Genomic DNA, 19957 nt, shown 5'->3' with positions numbered 1-19957 from the left:
AAACCCTAATACATGTGTACATTCATCCTTTGAAGATTTGGGTACACAAACTCATACTCTGCAACTTGAGGTCACATTTTGCACTATGATTATGTAATTGAGGTTATTGGGATGTGCCATTGGGATGAGACTCTTGTGGTCCATAGTGATAAGATCAATTAACGAGGCCTCTTAAACTGATGGCTTTTGTTTGCTAATTACCACAAAATCTATATAGCGGTTATTGCCAAAGTTGCAATATGGTGGCACAATTGGGCGGCAAACTGTATGCAAACAACACGGCATACTAATTATACATGTTCTACATTGTTGTATTTTAAAACACTGAAGACCAAAATTGACGTAAATGCCATTGGAACTGCATAATGTGTTTAGTTGAGTTGTAATCACATTGATTTGCTTTCGTCATTTATGTAGTGATGCTAGAATGGGCTTAATTTTATGGCAATTATGTTCCAATACATTTTGGCTCGCGTGCATGTGAACTTCACATGTTCAGATAATACATACAAAAGGATGTTACCTGAGGTCAAAAAGGAATGTCCTAATTGGCCTATTTACGAAGTCATGCATTGACCATGCACTTGTTACGACATTATTTGACAATTCAATTCATTCAGAAAATGCAAGATTGGATCATGGAGGTAGTACTAGCTACTACCTCCATGATTGGATTAAGTAAATAACTAAATTCTGTTATCTACCCAGCAATGTTTGCTTATCTTAATAATTGTAAAAAAACTCTAGTGTACTAAATGGTACAAGACAGAAAAGGCAAACAGACAGAAATGTAGAGTTTTAAATTAGAGAGTTGACAGGAAGTAAGAGTTAAATTGTTATGGATATGATTGGTGTAAGCGCGAAAATGTTGAATGTCAGATCAAAGTCATCCGAGGTGAATTAAGCAATGTCAATCACAAATTGTTCCAGGTCATTTGAGGTAGACTAAGTTTATATTTGGATTGTCAGAACACCTTCCCCAATCAAACACATTTCTCTTGCATTTGATCATCTTCTACTCTTCCCTAGAAAAATCATTATAATACCAAATCTACACACCATGAAATTCACCATATCACGTCCAAGCTCACATTGGGCGCCCCATTCCTTTTTTAAAGGAATTTTTATTGACATTTTCTCAAACTTTGATCAGATGATTATAAACACCAGGGTGTAAACAAACATGACCCACCCTTGAACTGAACAGGTATATCTAAATTATTCTGGTTCACTGATTTTCCCGGGCTAAATAAGCCAAATTTCAACCCTGGTTTCAGATAGTTCACTGAACCACGTTTATCAAATCCCGTTTAGCGGGAAATTAATTTCTGACTTTATTATATCGTCTGTTTGGAACGCAAAACTGTCTGGTTTTTTTGTGTGTGTGTGTTTGTTTTTTGTTTGTTTTGTTTTTTGTTTTGTTTTGTTTTGTATTTAATTCTGTAATTAATAATTGTATTCACAGCTGGTCTGGTTTTTAAAATATATATAATATTATGCTTGTTGATGTATAGGTGTAGTATTTTAAGGCTTTTTAAAGGAATTCTATACTGATTTCATTATAATTATCTCTTATTTTGTGATTATTTCGTTTTTACTGTAAAGCGCATTGAGGAATCTGTGATTCACAATGCGCTATATAAATGCTTTTTTATTATTATTATTATTATTATTATTATTATTATTATTATTATTATTATTATTATTATTATTATTACTGTTGTTGTTGTTGTTGTTGTTGTTGTTGTTGTTGTTGTTGTTGTTGTTGTTGTTGTTGTTATTATTATTATTATTATTATTGTTTTCAAGTCAGTCACTGGACTGCGACCATTTTAATTGTGCAAACTCAAAGGTATTAAACATTTCTGAAAGGTTTGACCAGATTTTGTATACTGCGATCAGATATTTTAATAGCAAACAGCACTACATATTGAAATTTTCAATGCGCTTTTCTTCTTTATAATACTAAAAGTGTTACTGTCCCGGGGTACAAGTCACTGATTTGAAAAAGTACTTAAACCTGTTGTGCTCCAAGCAATCGATATTCACTACATCTTTCAGTTAACAAAGGCAAGTATAATGAATGTATATATTTTGGAAAGGAACAGAATTGAACTGGATCTTTAAGAGCACGAAATCTTGTTCCTACTTTGTCAAATTTTGTGCTTATTTCGACTGCTCAGTGCCAGAAGTGGGTTAGTGCGATAGCTGCCCTGTGAACATTTGGCAATTTCGTCGTCGTCGACGTCGATTTACTCATATCTGAGTATTCGTGATTTTTCTGGTGAAGTTTCTCCACTCACACTTATCTACACAACAGCTACATATGGCAGCTATTGAGATTGTCCACTTCTGACATTGAGCAGTCGATTTGTTAATGTGTTACCAACTTGATGAGGATATTGGAACATTCTGTTGCATGCGATAGCTTGAGATATATTGCTCAAATTATATCATGCTCAATCTGCAGGGAATCAAACTATCAAATCTATTTTTGAAGAAAAATAAAGACCTATGTAGTCTATACACTGATTTCAGTCTATGCATTCTAATTTCTTACGAAGGTGTTTCATGTTCTCCTTTACACTTCGTCTATATTTCAGCCTTTTATGCTTCAACTTGTGCCATGTCTGAATTTGTCTGAGTTTAAATTAGTGGCTGTTATTGTTACAAAACATTCAAAATAAGATTCTTTGGCTCTTTATTATTTTAAAGTATTGATTGAATATGAAATTCTAAATCTAAAATTAAAGGACTATGTGTTTGACCTGTTTAATCTGGCAAAATAGAATAATAATGTCATACTGTTGTACTGACATCAGCAGTTTAGTGAAAACATGAGAACAATTATAGTAAACAGTAGTAAACAATAATATGATCACATGAGCCACTAGTACACCCACGGTATAATCATGATAAGTCCCGCTTGAATGGATCTAACTATTATACTGGGGTTGGTTCAAGTAAATGCGACACACAGTTCAGTCTAAATATATATTTTTAATGAATATAATGAAATCGTGAAAGAACAAATGCTTTATACCCTGGGACTTTGATGAATGTATGTATTTCAAAATATATTTTGTTCACGGTCAAATAAACTACATTACAATATGCACAATAAATAAGGTACCGGGTTTTTAACAGGACCCCGCTGCTAAAATGAGGGAAGATTTGAAAATTAAGGTAATGTGCGCAATGTGAGATATCAGTAACGGCAAATGATACAGAAATCACATTATAAACCAATAATTGCACTTTTCGCTTCCGTCATTGTTTAGTTTAGCAGATCCTTGTTTTCAAAATGGATGCAGTTGAACCTGTTGAGAAAAATGTTGCTGACCACTTTATGAACCTGGTAGGAAGGGCTCATGACATTGATGATGATATACCAACAGACTTGGTAGAATTCAATATCAATAAGTTCGATCCTTCATGTAATTATTTCGTGTAATCTAATCCTAACTCTAACCCTAATCCTAACCCTAAGCCTAATCCTAATCATAACCCTAATCCTAACCCTAACCCTAATCCTAACCCTAAACTAACCCTAACTTGAACTCTAACCCTAATTTCGTGTAAAATTACATGAAGGAATAACCCAAAACAGGAACAAAAGGCAAAAGCGTCACTACAGTCTGTACAAACCAAATCTGTGGCATCGGGGGTCGATGCATTGCGTCACACGCGAGCGCGACGCGACGCGTAAAGAGCGTGGTGCACAAATCGCGCAGCAGTTGGCGCGCCAAAGAAGCATTGCACTGAAATAATTATTCTCATACCTCCAGTTTCCGAGGTCTATTTACTTTGTACTTCTATGTGGACAGACTATAGCAGAGGGCAACTTAGATGATTTCATCCTGCACTTCTGAAACCAAGCACTGATCGAAGGAGAGATCAGGGGTGCATCCTGAACTCAGTACCAATATACCCAAGTCTGGAGATCTTAGCCAAACGGGAAATTACAGGAAGTTACATCAACAGGATGATCTTCAACAGGATATACCCCGACTTTCGAAAGGCTTTTGATACCATTCACCGAGGCAAAATGCTGAAAAGTCTGAAAACATTCCGGTGTTTTGAGCAACTTGCTAATGTCATTGGCAATAAGTACGCAGATACAATAACAAAAGTGAAATACTTCCTGGCGTTCTGTAGGATGAAACTCCAGCTCCATAATTATTTGCAGTGGTCGCTCTTGAACTATACCTGAGAATCGCATTAAAAGGAAGAGGAACTTGGATTCCGTCTGGAGAGAAGAAAAAGCAGGCGTATTATTGGTCCAGAAGTTGTCATTAACTTTGATTTTGCCGATGATGTTGCATTACTAGAGAGGAGATAGAGCAAGCACATGAATTTAGGCGGAGTGGAGACATCAGTAGAAAAATTCGGACTGAGAACGAATGCTCACAAAACTAAGTTCCTGTTTAACCACAACAAATGTCTGTCCATCAAGAAAAAGAATGGACCACAGCTCAGTGGTGTAAAATACTTCGGGCATGGTAGCAAAACTCGGGAAGGTACATGCAGAGCTCGGAAAAGATGGAGTAAAAATTTAAAAAGCATCATCCCGGACAGCATGTAATAGGATGACCAAGATCTGGACTTCATTGCTACTATACTACTCTATCGGGGCGAGGCATGGACAGTTACCCCAATTTGTCGAAAGAGTTAGATGCTGCTATCAGACTGCTGAGTTTAATGCGCAACATCCACTGGAAACTCTCAGCAGAGTGAGAAATAGTGAGCTATATATATACGGACAAGATCAGAGAAAGAAGTCCAGAAAGATTGGCACAGATATGGAAACAATTCTGATTTTGGATACCAGAGCATGGGAGTAGAAAACCAGGAAGACATGTCCTATAGCATTATCATGATTATATTGACATTCTGAGGCAAGAACCTGGACTGGCGTCTCCTGACACTCAGACAGCGGTGCAAGACAGGTCGAGGACACCACTCGACTTGAGGCATGGTATCGCATGCAGATGATTGCAGAACTGTAAGGTTCTTGTTATGTATGCCCCAGAGGATGATTTAAGGAAGCCCCATCATGCACTGCAAACGTGTTATCACCAGAGTTTCAACTGCCACTTTACTTTTCAAATCCCATTGAACTCTGTGCAAAAGATGTTGTTTAAGAATTGTGCGTGTGTCATTATTAGTTGGTCGATTTCAGATCTAAAGTGATGTATGCATGAAGGATAATTCACACCTTCTGTAGGTAACATAAAATGTGAAATCGACCAGCATTGTGAATGCGTTTTATTGTAAATATATCAGTCCAAATTCAAATTTAACCATGGCCGTCAATGCTATGTGCGAGCAGTCGTGTCATGTTCACTCACACAGCTGTGCTAACCGCAAGTCAACACAGGGGCGTGGTGGGAAGTGCTTAAATCATCCTCTGTGTATGCCCACTGTCATTTGCACTCCTGACATGTCTGATGTGTATACAAATCAATGGGGCCCTTCAACGGTAAACGTTGACAGAAGGGAAATTTTTGAATTTGTACCTTCCATCGATTTTCGTTTCGTAACTTTCTGCATCATTTGCCGTAATTGATGTCTCAATAAATGAGAGCATCCTTGTACACATTGTGGTCACCTTAATTTTCGAAATCTATCCTCACCATGCTCACTTTGGCGATGAGATCATGTTCAAAACCTGGTACCAATTTTATTGTGCTTGCTGTATGTCATTCACCGGCACCAGTCGTTGTCCTTTTGTGTGTTTATTGGTATAGGTCGCTGAACCCCTTGCATAATATTGTTGCCAAGATAAGGTAATGGCCCCATTATTATTGTTGTTGTGGACAATGGCATTTCCAGTCCCTAGAAAAACCAGGTTCAAGGATGTAGAACCTTTAACGGTTCTACAAAAAACTAAATAGGTTCTGCAAATGCCAGAAAGAACCATTTTGGGGTTCATGCAAATCCTAGAATTCTACACGTCCTGCATGTAATTCCTGGAAGCCCTATTGTGAACTGTTCACCTTGGTCTGGGCGGACATTTTATAAATGAATTTAGAAGAGCAGCAACGACACCATTTGCATTACATTCCAGATGTTAAATCTACATCATATGCAAAATCAGTCTAGTCTCGCCCATGGTTGACGGGGCACAGTCAGGAGGGTGAAAGTGCATAGGAACAATGCCGGAAACTACGTCACGCTATTGTTCGACCTAGGCTACATATTTTTTAACGCATGCGTGTTCGTCAATACAGCTTTAGTCTCCTCCACCTTCGCAAGACGGTACGTGGAGTGTCTGGAATCACACTGACGGCGGAGGAGAATACTAGCTGGTCAGACAGTTTAATTTTATCAAGCATATAATACCTGAACAATCACCGTCATTTGATCGATTTACTACAGAATATATTGCATATTCAAAATATAATTTTAATATTGTAAACCTGTTAACTTATATATTTGTGTACTAAAGTATAAGGACACGTGAATAAAATCATGTCGAAGACAAAATGGCCGCTAATCCGCCTATTGTCTAGACCTAGGATACATATTTCGAATGAGGGCAGCAGACTAGGATGCTTATCCCTTCCTCTAGATCCCTGGCACAGTGTCTTCGCCCCGATATCTTCATGGCAGAAATTGCCATGGTAGGTTGAATCCACCTCCACGCATGGCCATTTTGTATCGACCTGTTTAATAGTTCATAGTCGCATAATAGGCCGAAGGACATCTGACTAAGGCTACTGACAATAGCCCTGATTAGCTCGGTGACTGACCTCGCTGTGTGTCAGTCCAGTCGAGCATGGATGCCATAGGTCATATCCTTTCAGACTCACTGCGCTATATAATTCGGCACATATAAATCAGAATTATTGCCCGAATTATTGTCAGTTTTTGACTCAAGACGCAAGCTACCAGGGGCGGACTGGCCACTGTGGCGTTGTGGCAATCGCCACATGGGCCGCTTGGTTCTGGGCCGCTCAGGGCCGGTTGCTCAAAAAGAAGAGAAAAAGAAAGAAAAAGGAAAAGAAAGGAGAAAGAAAAAGGAAAAGAAAAGAGGAGAAAGAAAGGGAAAATAGAAGAAAAGGGGAGAGAATGGGGAAGGAGTATCTTAAGACATAGGCCCTAGGACTTAAGGTATAGGCCCTGGCACTAAGCTATTATAGGCCGGCCACTAGTACACCGTCGCGGCATCACCATGATCACCTACAAATGGCCTTTTGAATCAATTCTCTAGAAAGTAAACACAGCAAAAGGCCAATACTCTAGATGCGATAAAACTTTTTAAATTTTAAGCCAACAGCAAAATATTGGGCTGGCTGTCAATGGAATATTGGTATTTCATTGCGGCTGCGGAATGAGGCTAGGGCCGATATGGGCATTTGGTAGGCAGACATAGGAGAAAGAAAGGAAAAGAGAAGAAAGGAGGGGGATCATTGAGGGGGATGAGTAATATAAGGGCCTACACAATGTGCCCGCTGTTTGTCTGCATAGTGATAGGGCCTAAGGCCTGTAGAGGGGCACTCGACTTTCGAAGTGACGGGGATGTGCGGACATGGGACACCAGTTTGAAACTATACATGCTATAGGGGTCTTTTGGTGAGAGCTTCGACGCCATATAACCAAGGGGGTCATTCAGTAAGGAGGCCTCAAAAGGGGGTTCTTTCAGTGAGACTGGGACAAAACTTGGGTCAAAATATAAAAGTTGTTTTTTTGAGAAACAACGGTGAGAAATTTGTCAAAAATTCTTTACAAAGGGAGGTCTTTTTGTGACAGGAAAAGAAAAAATAGGGGTCATTGAGTGAGGAGTTCAGTAATTCAGTAAAATTAAAAATTAAAGCGGTTTTCATCCTGCATCTAAAATCGGACCTCTTCCCATATCCCTGTCCCATCATATCCGGATGGCGTCCCTTAAATTTAGTAGCCTCTGAGCACTATTGGGATTAATTAGCCTGGCTTCGGCCGAATGTTATAAATATTAAAAAAATAAATAAATAAAAATATTCAGTTTCCTTTTGCAGCAAGTAAGCTTTCCAAATTGTGTTTATACATTCATGTGCAGAGTACTTATAGCCCCATTACCATGATTACCTATTGACCCATTTTAGTATTAAAATTGCACATTTTCGCACGTATTTGTCCCAGTGAAATCATTTTGCGAGCCGGGCAACGCACGCACTACCTTCATGGTCAGCGGGACGACTTGGAAGTTGTACCCCCAGTATCCGGTTCAGCTTTTGTGTTATGCTGTAGGTCGCGCCATGATTTTCTTCTAAAATTTGGACCACATGAGAAAGATTTTGGGAAGCCCTGGGTACATACACGGTGTTTTAATACAAAACACCATGTTAAATCATAGTGTGTAAACAGCATAATTTACACACTATGATTTAAAGGTACACTCCATATTATTGGCCTACAAAGTTGAGCCAGACTTAAAAATACTTTAAAACAATATACAGGGTATTATGTTCAAAATGGTATGTGTTTCCCTTACTTTGCATTTGGGAAGAATGAAAGGATGTGAACTAAATTGGGTGGGAGCATTATCATATCGTTGGCAGAACACCAGTCAGAGGACTCCATTGTAATATATTCCTATAAATATCTTGGCCAAACAATGAAGATGGAGGACAACACCAGAGTAGAAGGCTTGATCAGGATAAACATGATAAAGGTTGAAGTTACTTTGGTAGATTCAAGGACATTACCTGTGATCACAAGTTACCAATGTGTCTGAGAAGAAGAATGTATATAGCCAGTGGGAATTGCCAAATATGACATAAGGGCCGAAACAATGGACAACAACCAAGTACCGGGAACATAAACTAATATTATTCCAAAGAGCAATGGAAAGGGAAATGCTGCACATCACCTTATAGAGCTCAAATTAAGAACATATAAACATGTGAAACAAGACAGCAAACTCAAGTCAAAGACATTATGGTGAAAATCAAAGAAGCCAAATGGAGATGATGGGCGGTACAACTTGCACTCAAGAAGACAACAAACAAACAGATGGGCAAATGCTGACAAAACGGCTTACCGAATGGCAACAAATTAAAGAACAGGGAATAGGAAGACAAAAGCGGGAGGGGGGCGTGCTGACCTTACCAACTATGTGTAGTCCGTCAAGAAGGACCCAGGTGCGTTAACATGACAATTGTGGTGTGGATTGTAGCTAAATTGTCGTGTGCCTATGTGGGCCCTACATGGATAAGATCTATGCATACAGAAAAACTGCCAGCCATGAAAAGGGTTACATCCAAAAACAAACTAATGGTCGAACACAACCCGGTGAGGGCGAGCAAGAAAATTTTGGCAGACCAAAACAGGACCAACCCTGTTTGGCAGGTTGGCACCTCGGCACGCAATGATGGTGTGTTTTGGTAGAAGCGGTTTTAACTAATTCTAATATGCACATAAGTGCAAAAAATGTCATGCTAACTCTATACGCTCTTATGAGACCTAATTATCAATCAGACAGTTTTGGTGCATATGCCTACATGTAATTATTGCTCAGCTATACAATCCGCTCGTTATGGCTATTTAACAGCAGGGTTTTTCAACCGTCAAATTCTCTTATTTTGTTCCGTTGCCAAGTACAACAAGGAAATACTAAATACAGGTAAATTTGGAAAGACAAAATAACTTAAGCAGTAAAGGTGCGTTTGATGCTCTATTGGACAAACTAAATAGCTAGAAAATCTAATGTGTTTGACTTACATTGTTTGAATATAAATTAAGCATATTGACAATATTGTAGCAAATGGGTGGTGTTCAGTCATGACATTGCGCCCAATTAACTCGGTTTTACGTGACAATGTCTGAGCCCAATTGGTATACATTTATGCTTGATTTCATGAGCGTGCAGTATAAGGAAACTACAACTTGATATCTATCGCAGTTTACATGTGCAAATTATGTGATCAACACTACTAGTGCAAAATGGCTTCCATTGATAATCATAACCATACATTTCCCGATAATGTACCTAATTATGCAGATGTTACAATCACAGATCAACAAATACAGCTCATAGATTTCATCGAGCAAGACACGTTTCCTATGCTCGGTAACGTATATGGCAACAAACACGCTTTCACCAATTTCGAATTTTCCAATGCTGATAAACTTCGCTTCATTGGTACCCGGGATCGAATCCAAGTTCAAACTATTGAAGAAGAACCCGAGTACGAGACTCCTACTGAATTGAGAACACACGCGTATCTTCCAGATGGATACCCGGGCACATTTGAAATATCATCTGTGTACCCGGATGGACACAAGTTCGAAACCGTCGCGCAGTTAGCAGAAGATTTTCCACAATATGTTCTTGTCAACGAAGAACTTGAGATTAAGGAGCTAAACGTGGCGATCAGTCCCGGAGACAGGTTAAAATTGCTCTGTAAAGGCACAAATGGAGAACGACATTGGATTGAATGTAAACACGTCAAAACTGACACAATTCTCTCACTCCCGTTAGATATGAATCTTCAAGTTAAAAAAAGGAAGATACGTTGACGTATCAGGCACACGAACTTGTGAAAAGGTTCCCGGTTCGAGTCCGCAAAATATCTGATATGAGCGTAAAAATCCGCGGTTTGGATTTACATATACCGGGAATAGCGGACGATTACGATGGCGAGCTGATACTAACCCAAACAAAGATCGTTGAAGTTGAGCTCCAGGATGGTTCCGAGAAAAAGGTCGAAATTCCTTCTACAATGAATATTTCTGTGGTACCTTACGATCCACACAAAAACCAACCTCAAAAGTATGGCGCTAATACCAGCATCCATGATATCGCAAAGAAAGTCCTTCCTGGTAAACCAGTCTTCACCATGTTCACGTCCTTGACGGAGAGTTCAAAAGCTACAGATACAGATTTGGAAGAGTATGGTCTAAAGCCTGGTGCTGTGGTTGTGGTACATTCTGCGGCATCCAAGGAAGCCATCTTGGTGAAAGGACTGAGGAATGGATTCTTGGTACCGACAGAGTTTCGGGGAGAATTTAAGGTAAATTTCATCGACAAAATGTAAGATTTCGTTGGGAAAACCTTTTTATCAGATTTCAAAAATATTTACAACTGTTACAATAAACCATGATAATTACTGTTACTCACCGGGGGGGTGTCTTCGAAAAATGTTGTACGGGGGTGTGCCACGCAGACTTTCGGATGCTGACTTTCTCTATACCTACTTTTTGCTGTTTTTGCTACCCTTCAGTATACCAATTTTCAAGAAAAAGCACCCAAAATTGCCATAATTGGGCGCTTTAAGGGCACTTTTGACAAAATGCGCCCAATTGGGCGCATTGGTCTCCACTGAAAACCCACCCATCGATATACCAAAATCGCTGAAAAGGTACCCCAAAACCGTGGCACATCCCCGTATACCTTCAACCAGGAAGACCCCCCCCCCCCCCCGGGGTTACTCAAAAACAATTCATATGGATATAATGTACCTCCAACAATAATAGTAATAATATGATTCTAGAAGGTAAAACATGACGTAATTTTTCTTCAAAACTAGCCTTCAATAATATCTTCTAGAAATTGTTAATGTGGTATTTACATGAATCTAAAATGTTATAATAGTAATGTGGATGCAGGCAAGGGGACCCTCTTTCCCCGTATTTATTTGGTCTGTGTGTTGAGATTGTGGCATTTGAGATATAATAAGAGTGTCGATTGCATTTTGGTAGATGGTGTGGATCTCATTACCCAGATAATACGTATATTCCCAGCAAACACAAAAACGTTTTGGTTTAGGTAAAAACGTTTTAATAACATTAAAATGTCGGGTTATATAAAGATCATGAAATCGTTTTAAAACGTTTTGTATGAAACCACTCTACAACAATATTTTTAAAATGTTTTCGAAATGTTATTGTAAACTATTTTTGCAAATGTTTTTGGCCAAATATTTTGTCAACACCTAAATAACATTATGTTAAAATATTTGCACCCAGCAAACATAGAAATGTTCTTAAAATGTTTTTTACAAAACGTTTTAATAACATTTAAATGTCGGGTTATATAAGGTCGTGAAAACATTTTAAAAACGTTATTGTAAATATTTTGGGCAAACATTTTTTGCAAAATATTTTTCAACTCCAAAATAACATTCTGTTCAGAATGATTTGTACCAAGTTTTCAAAAATGTTTTTGGAATGTTATTAATACGTTTTTATACCCTTATATAACCAAACATTTAAATGTTTTCTGTAAAACATTTGTGTTTGTTGTGCAGTAAATTACCAACAAATCTTATTCAATGTTATGAAAACGTTTTATACCATTAATGTACCCTTTATATAACCCGACATTTAAACGTTTTCTGACCTTTTATAGCCTTTTGCGAATTATGTCGAAAATGTTTTGTGTTTGCTGGGTTAGGCATACAGACCTTTAAAAAAAAACTAAGAAAAATAGCTTAAAATGTGTGCATTTACCTATACTTTCATAGTCCATTAAGGGAACAAACCAAAAGATCGATGACGTCCTATAAACGAAACTAGTTTCGTTTAGGGGGGAGGGGGTAAAAATACTCGATTACGTTTGTACAAAAACATCGGTCTGAAGAATGTGTCATTATAATTAACTGTCAAAATTTTCAACATTTCATTATTACGTTTCTGGCCGGGAGGGAGGGGGTCGGCTGAGAAACGAAACTAGTTACGTTTATAGGACGTCATCGATCTTTTGGTTTGTTCCCTAAAGGGGTATTGCTTGATTCTATAACAACCTCTTTTTAGGATATGGTTTAATAGATACTTACGAAAAAACCTTATTTCCAGAATTTAAGTTGATTATGTTAATTCGGATATTGAATTTGTGAGTTACGTATGATTGCATTATATAGTACAGTGCTCCATAGGTCACTGTGTTGTAATTTCTGTCTGTCGACAACCCAAGAATACAGGACGATATCTTTGTCAAACGACTGAATCTGCAAGAAAGGTTAGAAATACAAACATTATTTAGTCATAGGTTTCTGGTGGTATAAAGATCTCAACTTATACTGAGTAAGGAGGGGTGGAGCGATGGAACAAGAAGTGCTCTTTTTAATAATAACTCAACTTCGCCAAAAATGTCACTTTTAAGTGACATTTTTAAAAGACGTTTTAGCACTGACACGACGGTCTAGCTTAAAAAATACAATCTATGCGCAATACTGTCATATTTGATTTTAAGGTGACCGTGTTGATAACACATTCGTAATCATGGTAGTTGTCATTATTTGTAATTGTTACTTGATGTTAGCATTAATCTGCACTTTCGCGACCCGTCGCGACCGACGCATCGGTATGCCTGTGAGCTTGGCCCTTCTCTGCCCCAAATCCCTAGCCACCTTCCCTCATGAACCTCAGCCGAGAAGATACAATTTATTCTTCTTCTTGATTGCATTCTCACAGATCCTTGCAGATACATTCTGCACACCTTATGACCTCATCAAAGCTGGCTTCAAAGGCAAAACCCGCGCCACCAACACCTGCGAAGTATCAGATGAGCTCCAGGAATATCAACTGGAGTCTATCTACGAATTTGACATACTTGAAGCAGTTTCAGGCAATACTGACGATCTGCAAAGCCTTCTTATGACTCGTACGGAGGACACGGTTGAAATAGTAGAGCTTATGCGAACAATGAGCACGAAAGGACACCCTGGATTGATATCTGTACCTGGTGACGTAGAAGCACACCTAGTCGCGTCTACGCCGTCAATCCAACATCACACTATGTTCGAGATTCTACAGAACGGTTGGGCGGAATTTAAAGCATCCTACAGCCAGCCACCCAACAATGCACTGACAGAAGAAGACGTCTTACTTGTTAAAGACTCCCCTTTTCAAATTTTGGGACTTTATCGCTATTCTGTTACTTATGTCATCGAGTATGATACAGAAACCAGAGAGACGGGAATGACAAGAGAGATACCAGAATTTGTAGAGGTCCAAGCGCGACAGCTTCTGACAGAACCATCCGTGATGGGGAATATTGAAATAACAGCACCGCGTACATCGATAACCAAACTTCCCGCGCAAAGGTTTGAACGTCTGGCAACAATCGTCAAACCAAACAATGAAAAACCCTACGAAGATGTTGAGATCCCCAAACCGAAGATATCACCGAAACCGAAACCAAAAGTAGAGTTACCTATTGGTCATCGCCTGAAGTTCCCCACTCCTCCGCCATCGCCAGATTCTGGGAATAAAAAGGCAGCTAATGATGGGCAGAAAGTTAAGGAAAGAGGGGTAACTGTGTCGACGAATGGTGGGCAGGATTCGCAAGGGATAAAGACGGCAACAAGAAGCCAATCTGTGGACGAGAGTGCTACAAAGACGACAGCTCGTAAGAAGCTGAATAGGAAACAGTCACTTCAACTTCGCATGCAGAATGTCAGGTAGGATCAAAGTGTTTCTTTTATTCCTTCTTTTTTTGTTTGTTCAGCGTGTGAGTGAGATGAGAGCAAAAGATATTGTATCAAGTATTCTTGCTTTTTCGTGATAACAACATTTCCTCCTTCTACATAAAATAATCGCTCTCGGAGATTTGAAAGAATGCTTTCCAGTTCTTCTTATTTCTAAGAGACAGTGTTTGGTTCCTGGGTTGACTGTAAATCTTCTGGAACGAACAAATAGGAGAAAATACAGGCTACGAAATAGGTATCACGATTAATTTTGAATGGATCTAATGCCTTTGAGCATCACTGGTTTACTCAAATTGTGCTGCCATTTGTTGAATATTTGGCACCCTTTCTGGAACAATTATCACAATTTGCTCATAATAATGATAATTATAGGTGCGGGTTTGGATCCCCAAACAAATTCTAAGGGAAATGCGGGTCCAAATGCGTTGAGGGCCTGCCCTTTGTAGCAAATAGTTCTTCGTGTCCACATAACGCATTTAGGGATCGGCTGAAAATTAATTTGGATGTCGAATAATTCAAGGTGTCATTCGGATTTTTCTGATCATGTGTACGCTGCACCTGGATGCCGTCTCTCTCGCTCCTTTTTCGAGGTGTTAGTACCGTATAGAGCTCGTATATAGGCGACGTAAAGGGCCAGCTGAAACTCAAAGTTTACTGCAGTGGACACCGCGCCGGTCCGGGCGCCGGTCCTGGACACGTGAATCGTCGCCTGCTCAGCTAAACCTCGAATTTTGTAGGACAACGTCAAGTGCATTTGCGTCACACGGTCAGAAATCTCGACTGTCAACTTGGACCCTACGTTTTCTGCTTCGTGTCAATCGTGTGAACGTGGCCGTAATGACGTTTTGAATGACAGGTATGTAAGACTAGTGTTTATACATTCTTATTCTTTATACAGGGGTGCTGCAACGATCCAGAAAGGGTTCCATACACTGACGAGGTCTTTCGCGAGGTCGCCTCGATCTCGCAAAATGCCCACATTTCCAGGTAGGTACATTGTAATATGTTCAATAACAATGTTCAAACAAATCTCGTATTGGTCCGGGGTATTGGTATGCCTAAAACTGTGGAAAGAACCTTGGCCAGTTTCATTCGTCAAACACGGCATGCTTACCGACCCAGAATACGGAGAAGCTCGTCCCGTATTCGACGAAACAGTCCTTGGCTAGAAGTTTTTGCCATTTTCTTGATCACTATAGGTATAAATTAAACCCCTTCTAAAGTTGTTCAAAGAACTAATAGTTTGGATGGCACCAACTTTACTACAATTTGAGATAGTGACAGACATTATTGCAGTATTACACATACATTTTCTTGTTCGCCAATTAGTTTATGGCTATTTGGGCCCCGGGATTTGGGCTACCAGTCGAGGATAGAGACCTTGGGAGTCCTCTAATTCGCTGTCGTAGTGCACGTTAGTAACCATTGGTTACTGCTCCAAGCATGGGCTCGTACACCTGTTCCGAATTTTGATATGCCATAGGATTTGTGTTGTGATCATTTCGATCAGTGGTTCGTTACAAAGAAAGCGTGATCCAGTTGACCTAGCAACGGTCATATTCTAACGTGCACTACGACAGCGAATATTCTCCAGCTTGTATCCTGCGCACGTACATGTCGCCAAGTGTGATGATTGGCGTGGGCAATTTAATTTTAGGGCCAATCGACTAGAATAGTCAACGAGAGAACAGCCGGGAGGGAACAATCGGGGAACTTCAAGAGATCCCAAAGTTTTCTTTCGGAAGATGGTGTCACATAAGATGTACAAGGGAGCAGCGTGGCACACTGGTTAATGTCTTTGCCTTTGGTGCGAGAGGTCCCGGGTTCAATTCCCAGTAGGACCAAAAAATCTAATTCTGCTTTTCCCGTGGCTCATGTGGTAAAGGTGGGGCAGATGACCCATGATAAAAGATCTCGTTACAGTCGGTTTCGAACAGGGTAATAAGCCTGATTATTGGCTACACTTGCCTGTCCTATAAAAAAAATACCCCGACCAGCTATCTATGGAGCTCTATGACGACCCCCCCGCACCCTTCACCAGGTCAATTGTGCTTGGCCGAAGTTTTGTTAGCGTTATCTGCGTTAAGGCGCCTGAACTTGAAACAATCATATAAGTATAATTTACGCGTCTAAAGTTAACTTTCGATTTCTTTTACAGAGGGAAAGTCTACACGGACTAAAGCCAAAGACGTGTTCACAGTGAAGCCACCGAGCGATGGGGACATAGCCTATTTCAATGTCGAACAACTCGCTGGTCTCATGCGTCATTTAAAGTTCTCAGACAAAGTCGTGGAGCATTGCTTGACAGAGGAGATTGATGGAGGAAAGCTCTGTTTGATGGATACTCGCACAGATGACAAGTTGAAGGAAGAATTAAAACTTGATAATGATATGCAATTATACACAATCAGACATTTTATACAAAAATCGGTTTTTCGGTAATTTGGACTCACTTGTTGTGAATGTGTACTTAAAGGGGTATTTCGTAATTCTAGCATCCGCTTTTTGGTATATAGATATCCACGAAAAAAATATTTCCCAAATTTCAGGTGATTCGGACATTGAACTAAGAGTTTACATCACTGAACATGCTGAAGGTATTGCGTGTAGGCCAGTGTTTAGAGATGCCACTTTTCAGGTTTTAGCCTGAATTCAGATTTTTTTTGTGAGCATGGTGAGTTCAAATTCCCGTGTTTTTTTTTTTTAATTTTCAGCCCATTTTGGGGCCTTTTGGTGTTATAATTTCGGGCTGTCCACAGGCGGAAAATACATTGGATGTCTTTGTCAAACGACCTAATCTTCATGAAAGGTTATATATGAACACAAACATTGTGAAGTCCTAGGTTTTTGCTGGTGTAAAAATATCCACTTTTTGGAGTAAGTGGAGGATGAGGCTGTGGATCACGAAGTTATAGGCCTAATATATTATGGGAGAGATTTACAACACGTGGCGGCACATCCAACATTCTGCTAGGCAGTATAAATTAAGACCCAAAAAAGAATTTTCGTGTTACTATTGCGATTTTCGGTTCACCGCTGCGAATCGCTTTACCACTGCGATTTTTGGTTCACCGCTGCGATTTTGGTTCACCTCTGCAATTTTTGGTTCACCGCTGCGATTTTTGGTTCACCGTTACAATTTTTGGTTCACCGCGGCGATTTGCGGTCCTCGGCTGCAATTTTCCGCTCAGATTATTAACTTCATTTGGGTCATTGCTCTTGTTGATATTTTTTATTCAAAACTACCGCTACGTGTTTTCATATACCCAGAGTTTTCCATTATCTGTTTAAGTAATTATTTTAAGTAATTATTTAGAGTATTTGATATATTTTCATATCCAAACATTGCCAATTTTTTTATTTCGGCATTATGATCCCAAGATTTCGCAAGTCTCACTGAGCGACCTTTGTAAGCCATTGCAATCTATGATCCTTCTTGGTGTCAAATCTCTCATAGAACGAGGAAAGAACCCTAGATTTGTCCGCACATCACTTTCAAAGTTATAGTGCCCGATTCTTTGGCCCGTACTTTGGAGGCATAGTAAACACAAAAACCTTAAGTTTCCATATTGTAACGTTATTAAAGGGTTCGCAACATTTTTACACTGCTTTGAAAATGGTTTCAGAAAATGTTGTTCATAATGTTATTTTGAAATTTGAGAAACCATTTTTTATTCATGTTTGGCAGAAAATATTTTACGATATTAACTTTTAGATATTGTTTTATCCTTTTTTGATCAGTTATTCTAATTTCTTAGCTTTCCTAGACTCAACATTTTAGATCCTTTAAACGCTTAGTGTTTGCTGGGTGTATGATTTGTGTGTTGCACCGATTCAAAGAGGGGGATATGGATCTATAAAGTGTTTTAAACAAGCTCCACAATAATTATGTCTGACACCAGTTGTTGTAGTTTTTAGCCGTTGTCAACTTTAAAAATATCGCTAAAATGACATTCCAAAATATGTTGATGTTGTAATATATTAAGGGGTCGGTCACCTACCTTTGCACAGTATTTTTGGTGGGGCCTGAGAGTACATCAGATTATCAAATTGCATTCTGATATCAAATAATTTTGATATTTTGAAATTCGCGATATAATACAAAATTTTATGGCAAATTTTTAAAAATTGATATTTTTGATAAATAAAAAACATCAATAATAAAAATGAAAACTAAATTTTTTTTTTATAATTTGCCACAAAAATGTGTTTTATATCGCAAAAATCAAAATTACTTGATATCAATAGGACATTTTATTTCCTCGTATTCAGAATGCAAATCGATATGTCTGATGTGCACTCGGGCCTCACAAAAATACTGTGCAAAGGTGGGTGACCGACCCCTTATCAATTTGAAACGTGTTTAGGTGGTCCTAGCACGAGCGTCAATCGTGGGTGGGGGTGGACACGCATGGGTAGGGCCACTGCCCACCCCCACACTTTTTTCAAGCCAAATGCCCCTCCCCCACACTTTTCGCCATAGAGCTCCATAGATAGCTGGTCGGGGTATTTGTTATAGGACAGGCAAGTGTAGTCAAGATCTATTGACCTCACTGGGTTCTAGGATGCATTTGTATAATTGTATTTTACATTTTTTTTGTAAAAAGCTTGGTAAAGTTGTCAAGAAAACAAGAAACCTCTTGTGTGCCAGTTAATGAACGTGTATAGTTTTCAGAGTTAAACGAGCCAGCAAAATAAAGAGGAAATAAAATGCATTAATAAGTGTTTTCATGGGCCTCACACCCACGGTATGTAATTATATACTTTTTGCTTGAGTTGACCTACTAATACTATACCGGGCATATATAGGGTGTGAAAAAAAAACTTACAAAACATACTGAAAACAAAATGAGCATCACTGACTATGATTGTTGCAATTTGTTTTCGGTGTGCCTACACTTGCAAATGATGATTTTGAATCAAGTAAACAGCAGATACAGCATTTTGATTTGTGACTCGGCATCCGTCGGTTAAATATTAGCCGTTTTTTGGTCATTTTAAAGAAAATCTACCTATCTTGGCCGCTTAACTGTGGAGCTCTATGGGGGATTTAATGTCTTATTCAAAATTGCTATTGTCCTAAAAACATTAAGTGTAAGTTTGCACATTTGGGAAAAATTTCAAATATCCCCCCCCCCAAAAAAAAAGAATTTGGAAACAAAACAACTAAATTTATAAACAGATGGCTTTACGCAGACTTTTTCTTGAGAGACACATGCTTACCAGCCAATCATGAGATTACTTTCACTTCCTTGTACTGGTTGGTTGCCCAGAGAACATTCAACCAAAAACACATACTTGATACCCATGTAAGTCAACTTCAAATACTTTTTGAAATCTTTACCAATGCAACTTTTCCCTTATTATCTAGAATGTGATTTTACAAAAAAAAACTCAAGACTATTGGAGAAAAGAACATACCTTTCCCATTGGAAAAAAAAACACATACAATGGTATGTTCTTTTCTCCAATATCCTTCTGTTTTTTTGTCCAAGAAAAGCAAATTCAACAAAACTAACCATTTTCTGACACAGATGATACAC

At 38.9% G+C, this 19957-nt stretch overlaps 1 protein-coding gene across 1 annotated transcript; it reads left to right on the top strand.

The window, feature by feature from the left end:
* Positions 1-9431: 9431 nt before the first annotated feature.
* Positions 9432-18592, top strand: LOC140138859 (uncharacterized). The gene is made up of 4 exons (XM_072160638.1): positions 9432-10997; positions 13399-14387; positions 15313-15401; positions 16573-18592. The coding sequence occupies exons 1-4, from the start codon at positions 10563-10565 to the stop codon at positions 16854-16856; spliced, it is 1797 nt and encodes a 598-aa protein (XP_072016739.1). The 5' UTR covers positions 9432-10562; the 3' UTR covers positions 16857-18592.
* Positions 18593-19957: the final 1365 nt, after the last annotated feature.

The sequence above is a fragment of the Amphiura filiformis genome, chromosome 18 (assembly GCF_039555335.1).
Source record: "Amphiura filiformis chromosome 18, Afil_fr2py, whole genome shotgun sequence".
In the NCBI taxonomy this organism is placed as follows: Eukaryota; Metazoa; Echinodermata; class Ophiuroidea; order Amphilepidida; family Amphiuridae; genus Amphiura; species Amphiura filiformis.
The sequence above is the reverse complement of the archived record's forward strand: the minus strand, read 5'-3'. Positions and strand labels throughout refer to the sequence as shown.